The sequence below is a fragment of the Salmo salar genome, chromosome 04 (genome assembly GCF_965601325.2).
Source record: "Salmo salar chromosome 04, fSalSal1, whole genome shotgun sequence".
NCBI lineage: Eukaryota > Metazoa > Chordata > Actinopteri > Salmoniformes > Salmonidae > Salmo > Salmo salar.
This window is the reverse complement of record NC_138294.1, coordinates 96,220,952-96,245,339: the sequence shown is the minus strand read 5'-3', so window position 1 is coordinate 96,245,339 and position 24,388 is coordinate 96,220,952. Positions and strand designations below refer to the sequence as shown.

The following is a 24,388-nucleotide window of genomic DNA, read 5'->3' as shown; positions in this document are numbered from 1 at the left end:
GTAAAACGAGTCCTAAATCGACATAACCTGAAAGGCCGCTCAGCAAGGAAGAAGCCACTGCTCCAAAACTGCCATAAAAAAAGCCAGACTACGGTTTTCAACTGCACATGGGGACAAAGATCGTACTTATTGGAGAAATGTCCTCTGGTCTGATGAAACAAAAATAGAACTGTTTGGCCATAATGACCATCAATATGTTTGTAGGGAAAAGAGGGAGTGTCACGGCTGTTTGAAAGAGCGGACCAAGATGCAGCGTTTTCGTAGTTCCACATGTTTTATTTAAATCAGTGAACCCGAATGCAACAATTAACACTTTAATACAAAACAACAAACCGTTGGAGGAACATAAACCTCACGAAGAACAATCACCCACAAACACCTGTGGGACAAACCTAAACTTAAATAGGACCTCCAATTAGAGTCAACGACAACCTGCTGCCTCTAATTGGAGGTCATGCCAAATAACACCAACATAGAAATACAAACCTAGAACCAAAACATAGACCTACAAAAACCAGACAAACACCCCCTGTCACGCCCTGACCTAATCTACCATAGAAAATAACACTCACTATGGTCAGGACGTGACAGGGATGCTTGCAAGCTGAAGAACACCATCCCAACCGTGAAGCACGGGGGTGGCAGCATCATGTTCTGGGGGTGCTTTGCTGCAGGAGGGACTGGTGCACTTCACAAAGTAGATGGCATCATGAGGGAGGAAAATGATGTGGGTATATTGAAGCAACATCTCAAGACATAAGTCAGGAAGTTAAAGCTTGGTCGCAAATGGGTCTTCCAAATGGACATTGACCCCAAGCATACTTCCAAAGTTGTGGCAAAATGGCTTAAGGACAACAAAGTCAAGGTATTGGAGTGGCCATCACAAAGCCTTTACCTCAACCTATAAAAAATTTGTGGGCAGAACTGAAAAAGCGCGTGTGAGCAAGGAGGCCTACAAACCTGATTCAGTTACACCAGCTCTGTCAGGAGGAATGGGCCAAAATTCACCCAACTTATTGTGGGAAGCTTGTGGAAGGCTACCCGAAACGTTTGACTCAAGTTAAGCAATTTAAAGGCAATGGTACCAAATACTAATTGAGTGTATGTAAACTTCTGACCCACTGGGAATGTGATGAAAGAAATAAAAGCTTTAATAAATCATTCTCTCTACTATTATTCTGACATTTCACATTCTTAAAATAAAGTGGTGATCCTAACTGACGTAAGACAGGGAATTTTTACTAGGATTAAATGTCAGGAATTGTGAAACTGAGTTTAAATGTATTTGTCTGAGGTATATGTAAACTATTTGTCTAAGGTGTATGTAGACTCCAACTGTATATACTAGGCGGTGTCAGAGGAAGGCCGTACTAAGCGGTATCAGAGGAAAAAAATGTCAGACTCCAGTCACCCCAGTACCAAGCGGTACTGGGGCGTCAAGTCTAAGACCAAAAGGTCTCCTTAACAGCTTCTACCCCCAAGCCATAAGACTGCTGAACAATTAGTCAAATGGTCACGCAGACTATTTACATTGACCTCCCCCCCTTTGTTTTTACACTGTTTATTATCTATGCATGGTCACTTTACAAATTACCTCACCTAACCTTTACCCCCACACATTTTATTTAACCTTTATTTAACTAGGCAAGTCAGTTAAGAATAAATTCTTATTTACAATTACGGCCTACCACCGCCAAACCCTAACCCAGACAACACTGGGCCGATTGTGCACCACCTTATGGGACTCCCAATAATGACAGGTTGTGATACAGCCCAGAATCAAACCAGGGTCTGTAATGATGCCGTTAGCACTGAGATTCAGTGCCTTAGACCGCTGCGCCACTCAGGAGGCCAAAGGTACATTGACAAATGTACCAGTACCCCCTATATATAGCCTCGTTATTGTTATGTCATTTTCTTGTGTTACTTAAAAATAAAAAAATCTAATTAAAAAAAATGGCCTTTAGTTTATTTTCTTAACTCACTTTATTGAACTGGATTGTTGGTTAAGGGCTTGTAAGTAAGCATTTCATGGTTATGTCTACAGCTGTTGTATTCGGTGCATGTGACAAATAAAATTTGGTTTGATTTGATGTTTCTGGCAAATGCAACACAACACATCACTGAGTACCACTCTTCATATTTTCAAGCATAGTGGTGGCTGGATCATGTTATGGGTATGATTGTAATTGTTAACGACTGGGGAGTTTTTCAGGATAAAAAAAATAAAAAGAATGGTGCTAAGAACAGGCAAAATCCTAGAGGGAAACCAGGTTCAGTTTGCTTTCCACCAGACACTGGGAGATTATTTCACCTTTCAGTAGGACAATAACCTAAAACACAAGGCCAAATCTACACTGGAGCTGCTTACCAAGAAGACAGAGAACGTTCCTAAGTGGCTACTTGAAAATTAACCTGTTAGGGCTAGGCGGCATTATTTGCACCGCTGGATAAAAAAATGTACCCGATTTAATCTGGTTACTAATCCTACCCAGTAACTAGAATATGCATATACTTATTATATATGGATAGAAAACACCCTAAAGTTTCTAAAACTGTTTGAATGGTGTCTGTGAGTATAACAGAACTCATTTGGCAGGCAAAACCCTGAGACAGATTCTGACAGGAAGTGGATACCTGATGTGTTGTATTACCTTTAAACCTATGCCATTGAAAAACACAGGGGCTGAGGAATATTTTGGCACTTCCTATTGCTTCCACTAGATGTCACCAGCCTTTACAAAGTGTTTTGAGTCTTCTGGAGGGAGATCTGACCGAACAAGAGCCATGGAACGATGATGGCCCATTAGACACCTGGCGCGCGAGTTCATGTTGGGTACCCTCGTTCCAATACGTTATAAAAGAGAATGCATTCGTCCACCTTGAATATTATTCATGTTCTGGTTAAAAAAGGCCCTAATGATTTATGCTATACAACGTTTGACATGTTTGAACGAACGTAAATATATTTTTTCCCCTCGTTCATGAAGTGAAGTCCGGCGGGCTTAGATCATGTGCTAACAAGACGGAGATTTTTGGACATAAATGATGAGCTTTTTTGAACAAAACTACATTCGTTATGGACCTGTGATACCTGGAAGTGACATCTGATGAAGAGAATCAAAGGTAATGGATTATTTACATAGTATTTTCGATTTTAGATCTCCCCAACATGGCGGCTAGTCTGTATCGCAACGCGTATTTTTCTGGGCGCAGTGCTCAGATTATTGCAAAGTGTGATTTCCCAGTAAGGTTATTTTTAAATCTGGCAAGTTGATTGCGTTCAAGAGATGTACATCTATAATTCTTTAAATGACAATATAATATTTTACCAATGTTTTCTAATTTTAATTATTTAATTTGTGGTGCTGACTTGAATGCCGGTTATTGGAGGGAAACGATTTCCTGAACATCAACGCCACAGTAAAACGCTGTTTTTGGATATAAATATGAACTTGATAGAACTAAAAATGCATGCATTGTCTAACACAATGTCCTAGGAGTGTCATCTGTTGGAGATTGTAAAAGGTTAGTGCATAATTTTAGCTGATTTTATGGTTTTGGTGACGCCTGTCTTTGAATTGGCACAACATTACACACAACTCTTGTAAATGTACTGTCCTAACATACTCTAAATTTATGCTTTCGCCGTAAAACCTTTTTGAAATCGGAAAACGTGGTTAGATTAAGGAGATGTTTATCTTTCAAAGGGTGTAAAATAGTTGTATGTTTGAAAAATTTGAATTTTTACATTTATTTGGATTCAAATTTGCCGCTCTTGAAATGCACCTGCTGTTGATGGAGTGCACCACGGGTGGGACGCTTGCGTCCCACCTAGCCCATAGAGGTTAACCTCTCTAGGACCGGCGGGACGAATTCGTCCCACCTACGTAACAGCCAGTTGAATCCTGTGGCGCGATTTTCAAATACCTTAGAAATGCTATTACTTCAATTTCTCAAACATATGACTATTTTACAGCATTTTAACCTGTTAGGGCTAGGGGGCAGCATTGACACGGCTGGATAAAAAACATACCCGATTTAATCTGGTTACCACTCCTACCCAGTAACTAGAATATGCATATACTTATTACATATGGATAGAAAACACCCTAAATTTTCTAAAACTGTTTGAATGGTGTCTGTGAGTATAACAGAACTCAAATGGCAGGTCAAAACCTGAGAGATTCCTTTACAGGAAGTGGCCTGTCTGACCATTTGTTGAACTTCTTTTCCATCTCTATCATTTACTAAGGATCTCTGCTCTAACGTGACACTTCCCACGTCTTCCATAGGCTCTCAGAGCCCGGGAAAAAACAGAATGTCGTCATTCCAGCCCCAGGCTGAAACACATTATCGCCTTTCTCAAGTGGCCCATCAAGAGACACTAGCTTATGCGCGTGACCCCGACCGCCCCCGCCTTTGGGATTTTTTCCTCTGTTTGCCGAAAAGGAGATTCCCTGTCGGAATATTATCGCTTTTCTACGAGAAAAATGTCGTAAAAATTGATTTTAAACAGCGGTTGACATGCTTCGAAGTACGGTAATGGAATACTTAGAATTTTATTGTCACGAATTGCGCCATGCGCGTGACACTTCTTTACTATTTCGGATAGTGTCTGGAACGCACGAACAAAACGCCGCTATTCGGATATAACGATGGATTATTTTGGACCAAACCAACATTTGTTATTGAAGTAGCAGTCCTGGGTGTGTATTCTGACGAAGACAACAAAAGGTAATGAAATTTTATAATAGTAAATATGATTATGGTGAGTGCTAAACTTGCCGGGTGTCTAAATAGCGAGCCCGTGATGCCTGGGCTATGTACTTAGAATATTGCAAAATGTGCTTTCACCAAAAAGCTATTTTAAAATCGGACATATCGAGTGCATAGAGGAGGTCTGTATCTATAATTCTTAAAATAATTGTTATGCTTTTTGTGAACGTTTATCGTGAGTAATTTAGTAAAATGTTAGCGAATTCCCCGGAAGTTTGCGGGGGGTATGCTAGTTCTGAACGTCACATGCTAATGTAAAAAGCTGGTTTTTGATATAAATATGAACTTGATTGAACAAAACATGCATGTATTGTATAACATAATGTCCTAGGGTTGTCATCTGATGAAGATCATCAAAGGTGAGTGCTGCATTTAGCTGTCTTCTGGGTTTTGGTGACATTATATGCTGGCTTGAAAAATGGGTGTCTGATTATTTCTGGCTTGGTACTCTGCTGACATAATCTAATGTTTTGCTTTCGTTGTAAAGCCTTTTTGAAATCGGACAGTGTGGTTAGATTAACGAGAGTCTTGTCTTTAAATGGCTGTAAAATAGTCATATGTTTGAGAAATTGAAGTAATAGGATTTTTAAGGTTTTGAAAATCGCGCCACAGGATAGCAGTGGCTCTTACGTAGGTGGGACGAATTCGTCCCGCCTAGCCTAGAGAGGTTAAAGACAAGACTCTTGTTAATCTAACCACACTGTCCGATTTCAAAAAGGCTTTACAACGAAAGCAAAACATTAGATTATGTCAGCAGAGTACCCAGCAAGAAATAATCAGACACCCATTTTTCAAGCTAGCATATAATGTCACAAAAACCCAGAAGACAGCTAAATGCAGCACTAACCTTTGATGATCTTCATCAGATGACACACCTAGGACATTATGTTATACAATACATGCATGTTTTGTTCAATCAAGTTCAGATTTATATCAAAAACCAGCTTTTTACATTAGCATGTGACGTTCAGAACTAGCATACCCCCCGCAAACTTCCGGCGAATTTACTAACAATTTACTAAATTACTCACGATAAACGTTCACAAAAAGCATAACAATTATTTTAAGAATTATAGATACAGAACTCCTCTATGCACTCGATATGTCCGATTTTAAAATAGCTTTTCGGTGAAAGCACATTTTGCAATATTCTCAGTAGATAGCCCGGCATCACAGGGCTAGCTATTTAGACACCCAGCAAGTTTAGCCTTCACCAAAATCAGATTTACTATTACAAAAGTTTGATTACCTTTGGTGTTCTTCGTCAGAATGCACTCCCAGGACTTCTACTTCAATAACAAATGTTGGTTTGGTCCAAAATAATCCATAGTTATGTTCCAACAGCGGCGTTTTGTTCGTGCGTTCTAGACACTATCCGAACGGTAAATAAGGGTCACGCGCACGGCGCATTTCGTGACAAAAGATGTCTAAATATTTCATTACCGTACTTCGAAGCATGTCAACCGCTGTTTAAAATTAATTTTTATGCCATTTTTCTCGTAAAAAAGCGATAATATTCCGACCGGGAATCTGCAATTAGGTAAACAGCCGAAAGAAAATATATCACTGGGTCGACTCGGGCACGCGCCTAATTCCTTTGTCCTCTGATTGGCCACTTGGCAAAGGCGATTATGTGTTTCAGCCTAGGGCTGCCTCGACATCGTTCAGCTTTTTCCCGGGCTCTGAGAGCCTATTGGAGCCGTAGGAAGTGTCACGTTACAGCTAAGATCCTGACTCTTCAATAAACAGAGGCAAGAACAACAACACCTTGTCAGACAGGCCACTTCCTGCATGAAATCTTCTCAGGTTTTTGCCTGCCATAGGAGTTCTGTTATACTCACAGACACCATTCAAACAGTTTTAGAAACTTTAGGGTGTTTTCTATCCAAAGCCAATAATTATATGCATATTCTAGTTACTGGGCAGGAGTAGTAACCAGATTAAATCGGGTACGTTTTTTATCCGGACGTGCAAATACTGCCCCCTATCCCCAACAGGTTAAATCTACTTGAAAATCTATGGCAACATCTGAAAATTGTTGTCTAGCAATGATCACAACCAGTTTAACAGAGAATTTTGAAAAGAATAAAGGGTAAATGTTGCACAATCCAGGTATGGAAAGTTCTTAGAGAATTACCCAGACAGACTCACAGCTGTAATCACTGCCAAAGGTGCATATACAGAGTATTGTAAAATGATTGCATCAGGGGTGTGAATACTTACGTCAATTATATATTTCTGTATTTAATTTTTTATAAAAGTAATGTGAAAACATTTCTAAAAATCATGTTTACACCTTGTCATTATGGGGTGTTGTGCATAGATGGGTTAGAAATATAGCACATTTAATAAATGTTGAATTCAGGCTGTAACACAGCAAACGTGGAATAAGTCAAGGGGTATGAATACTACTTTCTGAAGCCACTGTAATGATTTGCGGTGTCAGGGCGTGTAACCGCATTGGAGTTGTCAAATCAGTGACCAGCTGCACTTGATCATTGTTACGAAGCCACAACATCCCACTCATGTTAAAAGTTCAGAACGAGAAAGTGTAGGTTGTATACAAAGAATTACGCTCAAAAAATATTTTACGAGAAAAATAGCATATAAATTTATTTTAAACAGCGTTTGACATGCTTCGAAGTACGGTAATGGAATATTTTGAATTTTTTTTTGTCACGAAATGCACCGGCGCGTCACCCTTCGGATAGTGACTTGAACGCACGAACAAAACGGAGCTATTTGGATATAACTATGGATTATTTCGAACCAAAACAACATTTGTTGTTGAAGTAGAAGTCCTGGGAGTGCATTCTGACGAAGAACAGCAAAGGTAATCCAATTATTCTTATAGTAAATCTGAGTTTGGTGAGGGCCAAACTTGGTGGGTGTCAAATTAGCTAGCTATGATGGCCGGGCTATGTACTCAGAATATTGCAAAATGTGCTTTCACCGAAAAGCTATTTTAAAATCTGACATAGCGTTTGCATAAAGGAGTTCTGTATCTATAATTCTTAAAATAATTGTTATGTTTTTTTGTCAACGTTTATCGTGAGTAATTTAGTAAATTCACCGGAAGTTTGCGGTGGGTATGCTAGTTCTGAACATCACATGCTAATGTAAAAAGCTGGTTTTTGATATAAATATGAACTTGATTGAACAAAACATGCATGTATTGTATAACATAATGTCCTAGGAGTGTCATCTGATGAAGATCATCAAAGGTTAGTACGTCAACAACAAATGTTGTTTTGGTTCGAAATAATCCATAGTTATATTGAAATAGCTCTGTTTTGTTCATGCGTTGAGGTCACTATCCGAAGGGTGACGCTCGAGCGCATTTCGTGACAAAAAAAAACAAAATATTCCATTACCATACCTTGAACCATGTCAAACGCTGTTTAAAATCAATTTTTATGCGATTTTTCTCGTAAAATAGCGATAATATTCCAACCGGGCGACGATGTATTCATTCAAAGACTGAAAGAAAAAAATGGAGTCGTCTCGTGGACGCGCATCTCCAGTGTCATTGTTCCCTGCCTGACCACTCACAAAAACTCCTGCTGTTTTTCGCCCAGAGGCTGCAGAGACGTCATTCCACTTTCTGGCGCCTTCTGAGAGGCAATGGAAGCCTTAGAAAATGTGACGTTACAGCAGAGATGCTGTATTTTTGATAGAGATGCCACAGAAGGAGAACAAATTGTCAGACAGGGCACTTCCTGTATGGAATCTTCTCAGGTTTTGGCCTGCCATATGAGTTCTGTTATACTCACAGACACCATTCAAACAGTTTTAGAAATTTTAGAGTGTTTTCTATCCAAATCTACTAATTATATGCATATTCTAGTTTCTGGGCAGGAGTAGTAACCAGATTAAATCGGGTACGTTTTTTATCCGGCCGTGAAAATACTGCCCCCTATCCCAAACAGGTTAACGTTAGAAGCCTCCTCCCTAAGTTTGTTTTATTCACTGCTTTAGCACACTCTGCCAACCCAGATGTCCTAGCCGTGTCTGAATCCTGGCTTAGGAAGTCCACCAAAAACTCTGAAATCTTCATCCCTAACTACAACATTTTCAGACAAGATAGAACGGCCAAAGGGGGCGGTGTTGCAATCAACTGCAGAGATAGCCTGCAGAGTTCTGTCTTACTATCCAGGTATGTACCTAAACAATTTGAACTTCTACTTTTAAAAATCCATCTCTCTAAAATCAAGTCTCTCACCGTTGCTACCTGCTATAGACCACCCTCGGCCCCCAGCTGTGCCCTGGACACCATATGTGAACTGATTGCCTACCATCTATCTTCAGAGCTCGTGCTGCTAGGTGACCTAAACTGGGACATGCTTAACCTCTATGGGCTAGGTGGGACGCTAGCGTGCCACCCGTGGTGCACTCCATCAACAGCAGGTGCATTTCAAGAGCGGCAAATTTGAATCCAAATAAATGTCAAAATTCAAATTTTTCAAAAATACAACTATTTTACACCATTTCAAAGATAAACATCTCCTTAATCTAACCACGTTTTACGATTTCAAAAAGGTTTTACGGCGAAAGCATAAATTTAGAGTATGTTAGGACAGTACATTTACAAGAGTTGTGTGTAATGTTTTGTCAAGTCAAAGACAGGGTCACCAAAACCATAAAACCAGCTAAAATGATGCACTAACCTTTTACAATCTCCATCAGATGACACTCCTAGGACATTATGTTAGACAATGCATGCATTTTTAGTTCTATCAAGTTCATATTTATATCCAAAAACAGCGTTTTACTATGGCATTGATGTTGAGGAAATCGTTTCCCTCCAATAACCGGCAGTCAAGTCAGCGTCACAAATTAAATAATTAAAATTAGAAAACATTGGTAAAATATTATATTGTCATTTAAAGAATTATAGATTTTCATCTCTTGAACGCAATCAACTTGCCAGATTTAAAAATAACCTTACTGGGAAATCACATTTTGCAATAATCTGAGCACTGCGCCCAGAAAAATACGCGTTGCGATACAGACTAGACGTCATGTTGGGGAGATCTAAAATCGAAAATACTATGTAAATAATCCATTACCTTTGATTCTCTTCATCAGATGTCACTTCCAGGTATCACAGGTCCATAACGAATGTAGTTTTGTTCAAAAAAGCTCATCATTTATGTCCAAAAATCTCCGTCTTGTTAGCACATGATCTAAGCCAGCCGGACTTCTCGTCATGAACGAGGGGAAAAAATATATTTCCGTTCGTTCAAACATGTCAAACGTTGTATAGCATAAATCATTAGGGCCTTTTTTAACCAGAACATGAATAATATAATATTCAAGGTGGACGAATGCATACTCTTTTATAACGTATTGGAACGAGGGTACCCAACATGAACTCGCGCGCCAGGTGTCTAATGGGACATCATCGTTCCATGGCTCTTGTTCGGTCAGATCTCCCTCCAGAAGACTCAAAACACTTTGTAAAGGCTGGTGACATCTAGTGGAAGCAATAGGAAGTGCCAAAATATTCCTAAACCCCTGTGTTTTTCAATGGGATAGGTTTAAAGTCAATACAACACATCAGGTATCCACTTCCTGTCAGAAAATGTCTCAGGGTTTTGCCTGCCAAATGAGTTCTGTTATACTCACAGACACCATTCAAACAGTTTTAGAAACTTTAGAGTGTTTTCTATCCATATATAATAAGTATATGCATATTCTAGTTACTGGGTAGGATTAGTAACCAGATTAAATCGGGTACATTTTTTTTATCCAGACGTGCAAATGCTGCCCCCTAGCCCTAACAGGTTAACACCCCAGCCATCCTACAATCCAAGCTTGATGCCCTCAATCTCACACAAATTATTAATGAACCCACCAGGTACAACCCCAAAGCCGCAAACACTGGCACCCTCATAGATATCATCCTAACCAACTCGCCCTCTAAATACACCTCTGCTGTTTTCAACCAAGATCTCAGCGATCACTGCCTCATTGCCTGCACCCGTAATGGGTCAGCAGGCAAACAACCTCCACTCGTCACTGTCAAACGCTCCTTGAAACATTTCAGCGAGCAAGCCTTTCTAATCGACCTGGCCCGGGAATCCTGGAAGGATATTGACCTCATCCCGTCAGTAGAGGATGCCTGGTTATTTTTTTAAATGCCTTCCTCTCCATCTTAAATAAACATGCCCCATTGAAGAAATTTAGAACCAGGAACAGATATAGCCCTTGTTCTCTCCAGACCTGACTGCCCTTAACCAACACAAAAACATCCTGTGGCGTTCTGCATTAGCATCGAACAGCCCCCGTGATATGCAACTTTTCAGGGAAGTTGGAAACCAATATACACAGGCAGTTAGAAAAGCCAAGGCTAGCTTTTTCAAGCAGAAATAATCTTCCTGCAACACAAACTCAAAAAAGTTCTGGGACACTGTAAAGTCCATAGAGAATAAGAACACCTCCTCCCAGCTGCCCACTGCACTGAGGATAGGAAACTCTGTCACCTCCGATAAATCCACTATAATTAATTAATTTATTATAATTAATAATAATTGAGAATTTCAATAAGTATTTTTCTACGGCTGGCCATGCTTTCCACCTGGCTACCCCTACTGCAGTCAACAGCACTGCACCCCCCACAACTACTCGCCCAAGCCTTCCCCATTTCTCCTTCTCCCAAATCCATTCAGCTGATGTTCTGAAAGAGCTGCAAAATCTGGACCCCTACAAATCAGCCGGGCTAGACAATCTGGACCCTTTCTAAAATGATCTGCCTGTTCAACATCTCTTTCGTGTCGTCTGAGATTCCCAAAGATTGGAAAGCAGCTGCTGTCATCCCCCTCTTCAAAGGAGGGGGCAAACTTGACCCAAACTGCTACAGACCTATATCTATCCTACCCTGCCTTTCTAAGGTCTTCGAAAGCCAAGTCAACAAACAGATTACCGACCATTTCGAATCCCACCGCACCTTCTTCGCTATGCAATCTGGTTTCAGAGCTGGTCATGGGTGCACCTCAGCCACGCTCAAGGTCCTAAACGATATCGTAACCGCCATCGATAAGAAACAATATTGTGCTGCCGTATTCATTGACCTGGCCAAAGCTTTCGACTCTGTCAATCACCACATCCTCAACGGCAGACTTAATAGCCTTGGTTTCTCAAATGATTGCCTCGCCTGGTTCACCAACTACTTCTCTGATAGAGTTCAGTGTGTTAAAATCGGAGGGCCTGTTGTCCAGGCCTCTGGTAGTCTCTATGGGGGTGCCACAGGGTTCAATTCTTGGGCCAACTCTTTTCTCTGTATACATCAATGATGTCGCTCTTTCTGCTGGTGAGTCTCTGATCCACCTCTACGCAGACGACACAATTCTGTATACTTCTGGCCCTTCTTTGGACACTGTGTTAACAACCCTCCAGACAAGCTTCAATGCCATACAACTCTCCTTCCGTGGCCTCCAACTGCTCTTAAATACAAGTAAAACTAAATGCATGCTCTTCAACCGATCGCTACCTGCCCGCCTGTCTAGCATCACTACTCTGGACGGCTCTGACTTAGAATATGTGGACAACTACAAATACCTAAGTGTCTGGTTAGACTGTAAACTCTCCTTCCAGACTCACATCAAACATCTCCAATCCAAAGTTAAATCTAGAATTGGCTTCCTATTCCGCAACAAAGCATCCTTCACTCATGCTGCCAAACATACCCTCGTAAAACTGACCATCCTACCGATCCTCGACTTCGGCGATGTCATTTACAAAATAGCCTCCAATACCCTACTCAATAAACTGGATGCAGTCTATCACAGTGCCATCCGTTTTGTCACCAAAGCCCCATATACTACCCACCACTGCGACCTGTACGCTCTCGTTGGCTGGCCCTTGCTTCATAATCGTCACCAAACCCACTGGCTCCAGGTCATCTACAAGACCCTGCTAGGTAAAGTCCCCCCTTATCTCCGCTCACTGGTCACCATAGCAGCACCCACCTGTAGCACGCGCTCCAGCAGGTATATCTCTCTGGTCACCCACAAAGCCAATTCCTCCTTTGGCCATCTCTTCTTCCAGTTCTCTGCTGCCAATGACTGGAACGAACTACAAAAATCTCTGAAACTGGAAACACTTGTCTCCCTCACTAGCTTTAAACACCAGCTGTCAGAGCAGCTCACAGATTACTGCACCTGTACATAGCCCATCTATAATTTAGCCCAAACAACTATCTCTTCCCCTACTGTATTTATTTATTTATTTTGCTCCTTTGCACACCATTATTTCTACTTTGCACTTTCTTCTACTACAAATCTACCATTCCAGTGTTTTACTTGCTATATTGTATTTACTTTGCCACCATGGCCTTTTTTGCCTTTACCTCCCTTATCTCACCTCATTTACACACATTGTATATAGACTTATTTTTCTACTGTATTATTGACTCTGTTTGTTTTACTCCATGTGTAACTCTGTGTTGTTGTATGTTGTCGAACTGCTTTGCTTTATCTTGGCCAGGTCGCAATTGTAAATGAGAACTTGTTCTCAACTTGCCTACCTGGTTAAATAAAGGTGAAATAAGAAATAAATAAAGAAAATCACATCTCCTGTCTTAGGCCTCCTGAACACTACACGGTTTTACAATCATAACATCGGAGTACGTCTGGGTACTGGGTATCGGTGTAAGGAGTACACCTAGCGACACTACCTTGGTAGAGTGATTCAACCGCTAACCCTAACCCATCCAACCTATTCCACAGATTTTTCCATCTATTTGAAATGTTACTCTGTTTACACACAAACAAACAAACATGGTGGCTGCCCACCTGATGGTTCCTGGAGGCTTCCCATTGGCCGAGAGGCAGGTGGCGACCGGCGTCTTCAGATTGGATGACCGAGCTACCAGTGTGGGTGTTGACAAACTCATCTGGGTCAAAGGTCGAGCTGGACCAACAACAAAATCACAACTTGGCCAAACACAGCACAGCAACAGTTTGTAAAATCACAGCACAGCAACATAGCTGCTAGACACATAATTTGAGTTACAGGAAATGTGGTGTACAGGCCCCAAGGATATCACATGACATATTACACAGGCCGGGATTCAATCATTAAACAATCCTCAGGCCAGGATTCAATCCTATCATTGGTTGTAGACAATGTGGCTTTTAAAGTCAATTTTTAATAGCGGAGGTGCATAAAGATGGGATTCCCATGCACTTAACACAAATTCCTCATTTTGATAAATTCACCATATTGTACATTGGGTTAGGGTTATTGCTCTCTATTACTCTTTTTTGTTGTGTGTTCATTAGCACAGTATACATGATCCCAATTTCATCTTCAAGACTCAGTGAATAGTGTTAAAACAAGGACATCATATCTGAATTCTGCCATATTTATGCGCATTCACCATTGAGCCAACATACTGAAAGCAGCATTGACCATGAATGCAATCTCTGTGAACGCAGAAACATTGACCTATATTCAATCAGATTGAGAGTTAACCCGTGTTGGCCGACATCCGCATAGTGGCTGTGTTGTGGTCTTACCGTAGACTGTGAGATTGACTGTGTTTTCGCGGTTGCCAGCAGGGAAGGTAGTGTATTCACAGATGTATCTGGCCTCGTCAGACAGTCGCAGAGACGAGAGGGTCAGAGTGGTGTCCTCCAGGGACGGAGTTCTCCTCCGCACCTTAACATCAGAGCCATATATTTAGAGACCAACCACAACCACAACACAACCCATCCACAACCACAACGCAACCCATCCACAACCACAACACAACCACAATCCAACCACAAAACAACCTCAACACAACCACCACACAACCACAAGACTGCATGGCAAGGTTAGAACACAGCCACCACACCACGTCATCCTCACCAAAGGGTTTTTGAAGCTGACTCTGTCTTTGAAGGGCGGAGCTACAGACACGCCTAGAGACGGGTTAGCTATCGCCACGTTCTGTTTCTTTCCATTAATCACCTTCTGCCATGTCACCTGGAGGGAGGGAAGAACTGAAGGCAAAGTTCTTGCAGATGTTGTATTGATTGCATGTGTGTGTGTGTGATGGTTACCTGTGAGATCTTGACAGGTGGGATGCTGTTGATAAAAAGACATGGTAGATCCACCTTGGAGCCCACGTACCCTGACTGCCCGGGTTCCATCTGGACTGACTGACCACACACACCTAGGACACACAATACACACAGATGTTAGATACACTGCTGCTCAGTTAAATGGGGTTACGGTTAGGGTCACACACACGTACACATACGCCGTCACCCAGTGGGATCAGGCCAGAGCTCATTAGGTTTAGGGTTAGACCTACGCTTTGGGTGAGGAACAGAGATGAGCACAGCCTACGTGTCTGACACACACACACACACACACACACACACACACACACACACACACACACACACACACACACACACACACACACACACACACACACACACACACACACACACACACACACACACACTCATTGGGAAAATAGAGCATGTAGGAAAGGAAAGAGAGAAAGAAGATAGTCAGAGAGAGAGATAGCGAGGGAGAAGGGGAGCGAGATAGAAAGAGATATATATATATATATATATATATATATATAGAGAGAGAGAGAGAGACAGAGAGAGAGATATATATATATATATAGAGAGAGAGAGAGAGAGAGAGAGAAAGAGAGACAGAGAGAAAGAGAGACAGAGAGAGAGAGGGATTAACTGTTTAATCTCTAGTCTGTGATTGACCTGGAATGAGAGGCTGTTTGTCTTACTGACCATGTGACCTACTACACACACACACACACACACGCAGACACACACTTTAAAAAATATACTGGAACTAAGAGGTACTAACGGTAGCACTTTGATGAATAACTACTAGATATTGATAACTCTGCTCTTACTTCAAAATGTAAAAAAATTATTCTCTGTACAGCCTAAACTTTCCTTTATGATCCAACTTCCAGCTAGCTAACAGATAGCTACCAGCTAACTACCAGGTAACCAACTGCTAGCTAAGAGCTAACTAACAGCTAACTAAATGCTAACTAACCAGCTAACTACCAGCTAAATAACAGCTAACCAACAGCTAGCTAACAGACAGCTAACTAACACCTAACTAAAAACTAACTAATAGTTAGTTACCAGCTAACTACCAGCTAAATAACAGCTAACCAACAGCTAGCTAACAGACAGCTAACTAACACCTAACTAACAGCTAAATAACAGCTTATAAACAGTTTCTAACAGCTAACTAACATCTAACTAACAGCTAAATAACAGCTTATAAACAGTTTCTAACAGCTAACTAACAGCTAACTAACAGCTAACTAACAGCTACCACCTAGCTAACAGCTAACTAACACCTAACTAACAGCTACCACCTAGCTACCAGCTAACTAACAGCTAACTAACAGCTAACTAACAGCTACCACCTAGCTACCAGCTAACTAACAGCTAACTAACAGCTAGCCAACAGCTAACTACCATGTTGTTAACAGCTGAGTAAAAGCTATCTAACAGTTAACCAACAGATAGCTTCCAGCTTGCTAACACAGCAGCAGAGTAGCAACACATACCAGACATTTCTTAATTCTGATAAAGGCAGAAAAATTACTTTAGGCTGAAATGTTTATTTTCAAAGTAATGTTTGTGTGTGTGTGTGTGTGTGTTTGGCCCAGATACGGTCTACTTCCACTTCTACTCTGCCAAATTGATTGTAATCTGTTGGACTATTTGGATATGTAGTGTGTGTGTGATCTCTGGCACTGTCAGCATGAGTAGTGTGTGTTGGAGAGCGTTCAAGAGGAGCTCAGGGATTACATGTTTCATCTGTGTTCTGGAACCAGAGCGATATCAACAGACAGGCAGGCAAACAGACAGACAGAATACAGACCTACGTGTGTGTGTGTGTTAGTGGGCATGTGTCTGTCTGTATGTGTGTGTAATATATTGTTTATGTATAGAAGTGTTAATGTGGTGTAGCAGCGGTTCTCAGAGTTAAACCCAGTGGAACACCAGAGGATAAGGTGTGATCTTAATTTACAGATTGAAGATGTATGCTGTAGGATGAACCAACTCTCTGATGGTAGGGTTATGGTTAGAGGGTAGACTAGAGGTTATCTCACCTTTAATAACACATGTTGCTGTCAGGAATATCCACAACACAGAATTCTCCATGACAACTCCACTGGCGCCACCTTCCTTGTAGTTCCAACAGAATAGTTCCGACAGAAGAGTTCCGACAGAAGAGTTCCGACAGAAGAGTTCCGACAGAATAGTTCCGACAGAATAGTTCCGACAGAATAGTTCTGAAAGAATAGTTCCGACAGAATAGTTCCGACAGAAGAGTTCTGAAAGAATAGTTCAGACAGAATAGTTCCGACAGAAGAGTTCCAATAGAATAGTTCCAATAGAATAGTTCCGATAGAATAGATAGAATAGTTCCGACAGAAGAGTTCCAACAGAATAGTTCTGATAGGAGAGTTCTGATAGAATAGTTCCGACAGAATAGTTCCGACAGAATAGTTCCGACAGAATAGTTCCAACAGAATAGTTGCAGCTTGCTGTGTAGCGTTGGATAATAGTTTCAGCTAGTGACTGCTTGTTGTGTTCTTAGCTGGTAGTCGGTAGTGAAATGAACTCCTGTCGCAGCTTGTTGTCAGATGTTAGTTGTGTGTTGGAAGTTGCTGCTTGTTGTGTATTCATTGTTGCAGCTTGCTGTGTAGCGTTGGATAATAGTTTCAGCTTGCTGTGCAGCGTTAGTCAATAGTTGCAGCTTGCTGTGTAGAGTTAGTCAATAGTTTCAGCTTGCTGTGTAGAGTTAGTCAATAGTTGCAGCTTGCTGTGCAGCGTTAGTCAATAGTTGCAGCTTGCTGTGCAGCGTTAGTCAATAGTTGCAGCTTGCTGTGCAGCGTTAGTCAATAGTTGCAGCTTGCTGTGTAGAGTTAGTCAATAGTTTCAGCTTGCTGTGTAGAGTTAGTCAATAGTTTCAGCTTGCTGTGTAGAGTTAGTCAATAGTTGCAGCTTGCTGTGCAGCGTTAGTCAATAGTTGCAGCTTGCTGTGTAGAGTTAGTCAATAGTTGCAGCTTGCTGTGTAGAGTTAGTCGGTAGTGAAATGAACTCCCTCCAGCGAAGCGGCCAGGCAGACGGGGCTAAAGCTGCTTAGTGGTGGACAGATTACTGAGTTACACTCACACACAATCTCCCCGATACACACACACACACACACACACACACACACACACACACACACAATCTCCCCGATACACACACACACACACACACACACACACACACACACACACACACACAATCTCCCCGATACACACACACACACACACACACACACACACACACACACACACACACACACACACACACACACACACACACACACACACACACACACACAATCTCCCCGATACACACACACACACACACACACACACACACACACACACACACACACACACACACACACACACACACACACACACACACACACACACACACACACACACACACACACACACACACACACACACACACACAATCTCCCCGATACACACACACACACACACACACACACACACACACACACACACACACACACACACAGACCATGTAGTTATTATCATTGGTCAGACATGTCGGCTCATTAGATGTACAGTTGACTTCGTGGTTAATTTGCACATCATGATGTTTGTTTTAATTGTGTTATTTAAACATTATGTGTATATTTTGTTTGTTATTGAAATACAAATGATTTGTGTGTGTATCTATCTGGCAACTTCAGTAATCAAATCCCAACTGTGTTGGATAATACTACACTGCCATCTTATGGTCAATTAGACCATAAAAACGTAGCCTTGCGAAGCCGCCTGATCCTGCGAGTTAAACTCTGATACCAGTCTGGCAGAGATGTGATTCATACCGTTTAATCGAGGAGGCGTAGAGCAAAATCATTTTACAGGTGATTGGATCAACCTTCAACCAATCAGACCAATGAGCCATGTTACTAAGTACCAGAGCATTTCACTACTGGCCAGAATCAGACCTTTCATACGCACACCTTTCCTACTCACGTTTTTCCTATGGACTTCTCAGTAGTTAGTATTCTGACTTCAATTATGAGGTGTGCAAGTGTGTAACGGTCATCGTAGTAATTGGACCAAGGCGCAGCGGGTTGAGTGCTCATCTTAACTTTTATTGTGAACACGACTAATAAACAAAACAATAAACAAACAAACAGTCTTGTAGGCTCACACAGCAGTACAAAGAACAACCTCCCACAATTCCCATGACATAACCATTCCTAATTATAGGACCTTCAATCAGAGGCAACGATAGACAGCTGCCTCCAATTGAAGGCCCCAATCCCTAAACACAGATCTAAACACCCTAGAACAGACATAGAAATATACAAACATAGAACAATGACCAAAACCCCGGAATACATAAATCAAACACCCCTCTACATACACACACACCCCAAACCACGACTCCAGATAACTCCTTTGCTGCTCCATCCCCCGCTGCTTGGTCCATTGTTGGTGGGAGGTTCTGTAACGGTCGTCGTAGTAATTGGACCAAGGCGCAGCAGGTTGAGTGCTCATCTTAAAACCTTTTATGGACAGGCGTTCGGCTAGAGGAATGCCTCGCCAATATCCAATGGTAGCGCCTGCCGCGAAATACGAAAAACCTTAAAAATGCTATAATTTCAATTTCTCAAACATATGACTATTTTACACCATTTGAAAGATAAGACTCTCCTTTATCTAACCACATTGTCCGATTTCAAAAAGGCTTTAGAGCGAAAGCAAAACATTACATTATGTCAGGAGAGTACCCAGCCAGAAATAATCACACACCCATTTTTCAAGCTAGCATACATGTCACAAAAACCAAAACCACAGCTAAATGCAGCACTAACCTTTGATGATCTTCATCAGATGACACTGCTAGGACATTATGTTATACAATACATGCATGTTTTCTTCAATCAAGTTCATATTTATATCAAAACCCAGCTTTTTACATTAGCATGTTTTGTTCAAAACTAGCATACCCACCGAAAACTTCCGGTAAATTTACAAAATTACTCACGATAAACGTTGACAAAAAACATAACAATTATTTTAAGAATTATAGATACAGAACTCCTTTATGCAATCACGGTGTCCGATTTTAAAATAGCATTTCGGTGAAAGCAAATTTTGCAATATTCTGAGTAGATAGCCATGCCATCACGGCTAGCTATTTTGATACCCATCAAGTTTGGCACTCACCAAACTCAGATTTACTATAAGAAAAATTGGATTACCTTTGCTGTTCTTCATCAGAATGCACTCCCAGGACTTCTACTTCAACAACAAATGTTGTTTTGGTTCGAAATAATCCATAGTTATATCCAAATAGCTCCGTTTTGTTAGTGCGTTCAAGTCACTATCCGAAGGGTGATGCGCCGGCGCATTTCGTGACAAAAAAAATTCAAAATATTTCATTACCGTACTTCGAAGCATGTCAAACGCTGTTTAAAATCAATTTTTATGCGATTTGTCTCGTAAAATAGCGATAATATTCCAACCGGGCGACGACGTATTCGTTCAAACACTGAAAGAAAAAAATGGAGTCGTCTTGTGCATGAGCGCTCCAGTGCCATTGACCTCAGAAGGACCACTCACCAAAACCCCTTCTGTTTTTTGCCCAGAGACTGCAGAGCTATCATTCCACGTTCTGGCGCCTTCCTAGAGCCAATGAAAGCCTTAGAAAATGTCACGTTACAGCACAGAGGCTGTATTTTCGATAGAGAGGCTATAGAAGTACAAGAAATGGTCAGACAGGGCACTTCCCGTATAGAATCTTCTCAGGTTTTGGCCTGCCATATGAGTTCTGTTATACTCATTCAAGCAGTTTTAGAAACTTTAGAGTGTTTTCTATCCAAATCTACTAATTATATGCATATTGTAGTTACTGGGCAGGAGTTGTAACCAGATTAAATCGGGTATGTTTTTTATCCGGCAGTGAAAATACTGCCCCCTATCCCAAACAGGTTAACTTTTATTGTGAACACGACTAATAAACAAAACGATAAACGAACGAACAGTCTTGTAGGCTCACACAGCAGTACAAAGAACAACCTCCCACAATTCCCATGACAAAACCTTTCCTAATTATAGGACCTTCAATCAGAGGCAACGATAGACAGCTGCCTCCAATTGAAGGCCCTAATCCCAATACCTAAACACAGATCTAAACACCCTAGAACAGACATAGAAATATACAAACATAGAACAATGACCAAAACCCCGGAATACATAAATCAAACACCCCTTTACATACACACACACCCCAAACCATATAAAACAAATACCCCCTGCCACGTCCTGACCAAACTATAATAACAAATAACCCCTTTACTGGTCAGGACGTGACAAAGTGTGGTTGCCTTGCAGGTGTGGTTGCCTTCCGCATGCTGAATACATTTAATTAAACCGCTGAAAACCCTTCCACTTGCTGGCCAACAGATTTTCTCATGGAGTTTTCATTAAATAAGGTTTTCAGCACATTTATCTAAAGCTACAGTAATTATGATTTTTTTGACAGTCATATATGTGACCCATTTCTGGAAACTACTGTAGGCGTATGTGTCATAAAATAAGTTGTACTCATCCTTGAAAATGTCGTACTGGAGAGAAGAGGACCAAGGCGCAGCGAGACTGTGAATACTCATACTTTAATAGACTCCAGTAAGGCATCCACAGGAAAACAATAACACGACAACAACAGTCTGACTAGGCACACGGCTAAGCACAGAACAATTCCCCACAACCCCAAAGACAAACACACACACCTATATAGGACTTCCAATCAAAGGCAACTATACACACCTGCCTTCAATTGGAAGTCCCAATCATCCACCCAACATTTAACCAACACAAACATGCCACGTCCTGACCCCAAAACTAAAACACTAGCTCCATCTGCTGGTCAGGACGTGACAGTACCCCCCCCTCAAGGTGCAGACCCCGGAATGCACCTACCAACAAAAAACCCCAACACAAAACCCATAAACAATAACCCTATAACAATAAGGGAGTGAAGGGAGGGTGGCTGCCGTCACCGACGGCACTGTGCTACACCCTCCCTCCCCAACCCACCTATCCTGGAGGTGGCTCAGGTGCAGGGCGTGGACCTTGCTCCACCGTCGGCGTAGCCCACTTCGGTGGCGCTGCTAGCTGCGCCGGGCAGATGGGCCACTTGGGCTGACCCTGGCAGACGGACCACTCGTGCTGGGCCGGGGGACAGGAGGGCCCCTCGGGCTGGGCCGGGGGACAGGAGGGCCCCTCGGGCTGGGCAGGAGGGCCCCTCGGGCTGGGCCGGGGGACAGGAGGGCCCCTCGGGCTGGGCCGGGGGACAGGCTGGCCACTCGGGACGGTCGAGGCAGTCTGGCCACTCCGGCAGGTCAGGGCAGTCTGGCCACTCCGGCAGGTCAGGGCAGTCTGGCCACTCCGGCAGGTCAGGGCAGTCTGGCCACTCCGGCAGTTCAGGGCAGTCTGACCACTCCGGCAGTTCAGCGCAGTCTGGCCACTCCGGCAGTTCAGCGCAGTCTGACCTCTCTGGCGACTGTTGACTGGCGGGCAGCTCTGACGACTGTTGACTGGCGGGCAGCTCTGACGACTGTTGACTGGCGGGCAGCTCTGGTGACGACTGTTGACTGGCGGGCAGCTCTGGTGACGACTGTTGACTGGCGGGCAGCTCTGGTGACGACTGTTGACTGGCGGGCAGCTCTGGTGACGACTGTTGACTGGCGGGCAGCTCTGGTGACGACTGTTGACTGGCGGGCAGCTCTGGTGACGACTGTTGACTGGCGGGCAGCTCTGGTGACGACTGTTGACTGGCGGGCAGCTCTGGTGACGACTGTTGACTGGCGGGCAGCTCTGGTGACGACTGTTGACTGGCGGGCAGCTCTGGTGACGACTGTTGACTGGCGGGCAGCTCTGGTGACGACTGTTGACTGGCGGGCAGCTCTGGTGACGACTGTTGACTGGCGGGCAGCTCTGGCGACTGTTGACTGGCGGGCAGCTCTTGCCCCGTCAAACAGCCCTTGTGCCCCCCCCTAAAAAATTCTTGGGGGTGCCTCTCGGTCTCCCTTACCTCGCCAGCCTTCTTCCGCTGCTTGGTCCTTTGTTGGTGGGGAATTCTGTCATAAAATAAGTCGTACTCATCCTTAAAAATGTCGTACTGGAGAGAAGAGGACCAAAACGCAGCAGGTATGGGCAGGCTCATCTTGATGTTTATTTATTTTCAAAATGAATGCCAAAATAACAAACCACGAGAATGACCGAACAACCAACAGTCTGGCAAAGCATAGGCTCAACACAGAACAATTCCCCACAACCCCAAAGACAAACACACACACCTATATAGGACTTCCAATCAAAGGCAACTATACACACCTGCCTTCAATTGGAAGTCCCAATCATCCACCCAACATTTAACCAACACAAACATGCCACGTCCTGACCCCAAAACTAAAACACTAGCTCCATCTGCTGGTCAGGACGTGACAGTATGTCACTGATCACTACTTCACAGAAGAGCCGTTTGAACATAAACTTGTATTTCTTTAACAAAATGCGTTTTCTGGCAGAAATGCCTTCTCGGACATGTGAACTTTCATGTGCCTTAATAACAAACGTGTATGCCATCTGTAAATACAAATAAAATTGTTCAGTTACGAGCCTAGTTGGTTTAGCCACAGAAAAAGCGAGGCAACCTTCCTGCTAGCCATGATTGGCTGAGATAATGAGTGGGCTGGACATGCCGAGAGATGAGTTTAGATTGGTCTGCCATATTGCATGCTTCTGTCTATTTGACCTGGTCAGTATGTCTAGGTAATCCTGTCTAACGCGGATCTTTTTTATTATTATTGTGTATTAAAACTGCATAATTGTTGCTCTCCACTTTCTGGAGGACCGAGTTTTGAAATCAGTGGAATTATAGTATGATAGCTAAGGAGGTGGAGAAAACACCTGTCTCTGGATTGCATCTTTAAACTAAGGGCAACCATGGCATCCGATAGGAGACGAATCCATCCATGAATTATGTATAGGGGTAAGATAGTCTAGCTTGCTACATTTTCTGATATTACACATTTCTAATTTTGAAAGAAAGAGCCATTTGCTTGGCTAGCTATAACCTAATGTTAGCTAGCTAACATTGAACCTGGTTGGTTAGCTACCTGCAGATTCATGCAGGGTAGTAACGTCATGAGTTATGATTATGGTTCATTGTTTACCTAGCTAGCTAGCTAACGTTAGCTGGCTGGCTCGCTAGCTAACGTTACGTGTATGACCTTATTATTCCTATCTCAGAGCCATTTGCTTAGCTAGCTACGGCTTGATGTTAGCTAGCTAACATTTTACCGGGTTGGTTAGCTACCTGCAGATTCATGAAGGGTAACGGTAACTAACGCACTTTTGTACATCGCTCTGTAATGTACAATTTACCTTATTTTAGTGACCAAAAAACATAATACTTCCAGGTCAACTGTAATATTAATACCATTGTAAAGCACAATTTCTCCCCTTTCCAGCAAAATCAATGACAAGACCTTCATTCTGCCC

The 24,388-nt window shown here is 42.4% G+C and overlaps 1 protein-coding gene across 1 annotated transcript in view; it reads right to left on the bottom strand.

Moving 5' to 3' along the window:
• Nucleotides 1-15,012, bottom strand: part of nectin1a (nectin cell adhesion molecule 1a) — a 49,333-nt gene extending 34,321 nt beyond the window's left edge. The window contains exons 1-4 of the mRNA XM_045717662.2: nucleotides 14,829-15,012; nucleotides 14,635-14,751; nucleotides 14,301-14,442; nucleotides 13,575-13,692 (exon numbers count right to left, since the gene is read on the bottom strand). Coding sequence (XP_045573618.2) covers nucleotides 13,575-13,692; nucleotides 14,301-14,442; nucleotides 14,635-14,751; nucleotides 14,829-14,918 — 467 coding nt within the window. The 5' untranslated portion in view covers nucleotides 14,919-15,012. The remainder of the gene's footprint in view (nucleotides 1-13,574; nucleotides 13,693-14,300; nucleotides 14,443-14,634; nucleotides 14,752-14,828) is intronic.
• Between the last annotated feature and the right edge of the window lie 9,376 nt (nucleotides 15,013-24,388).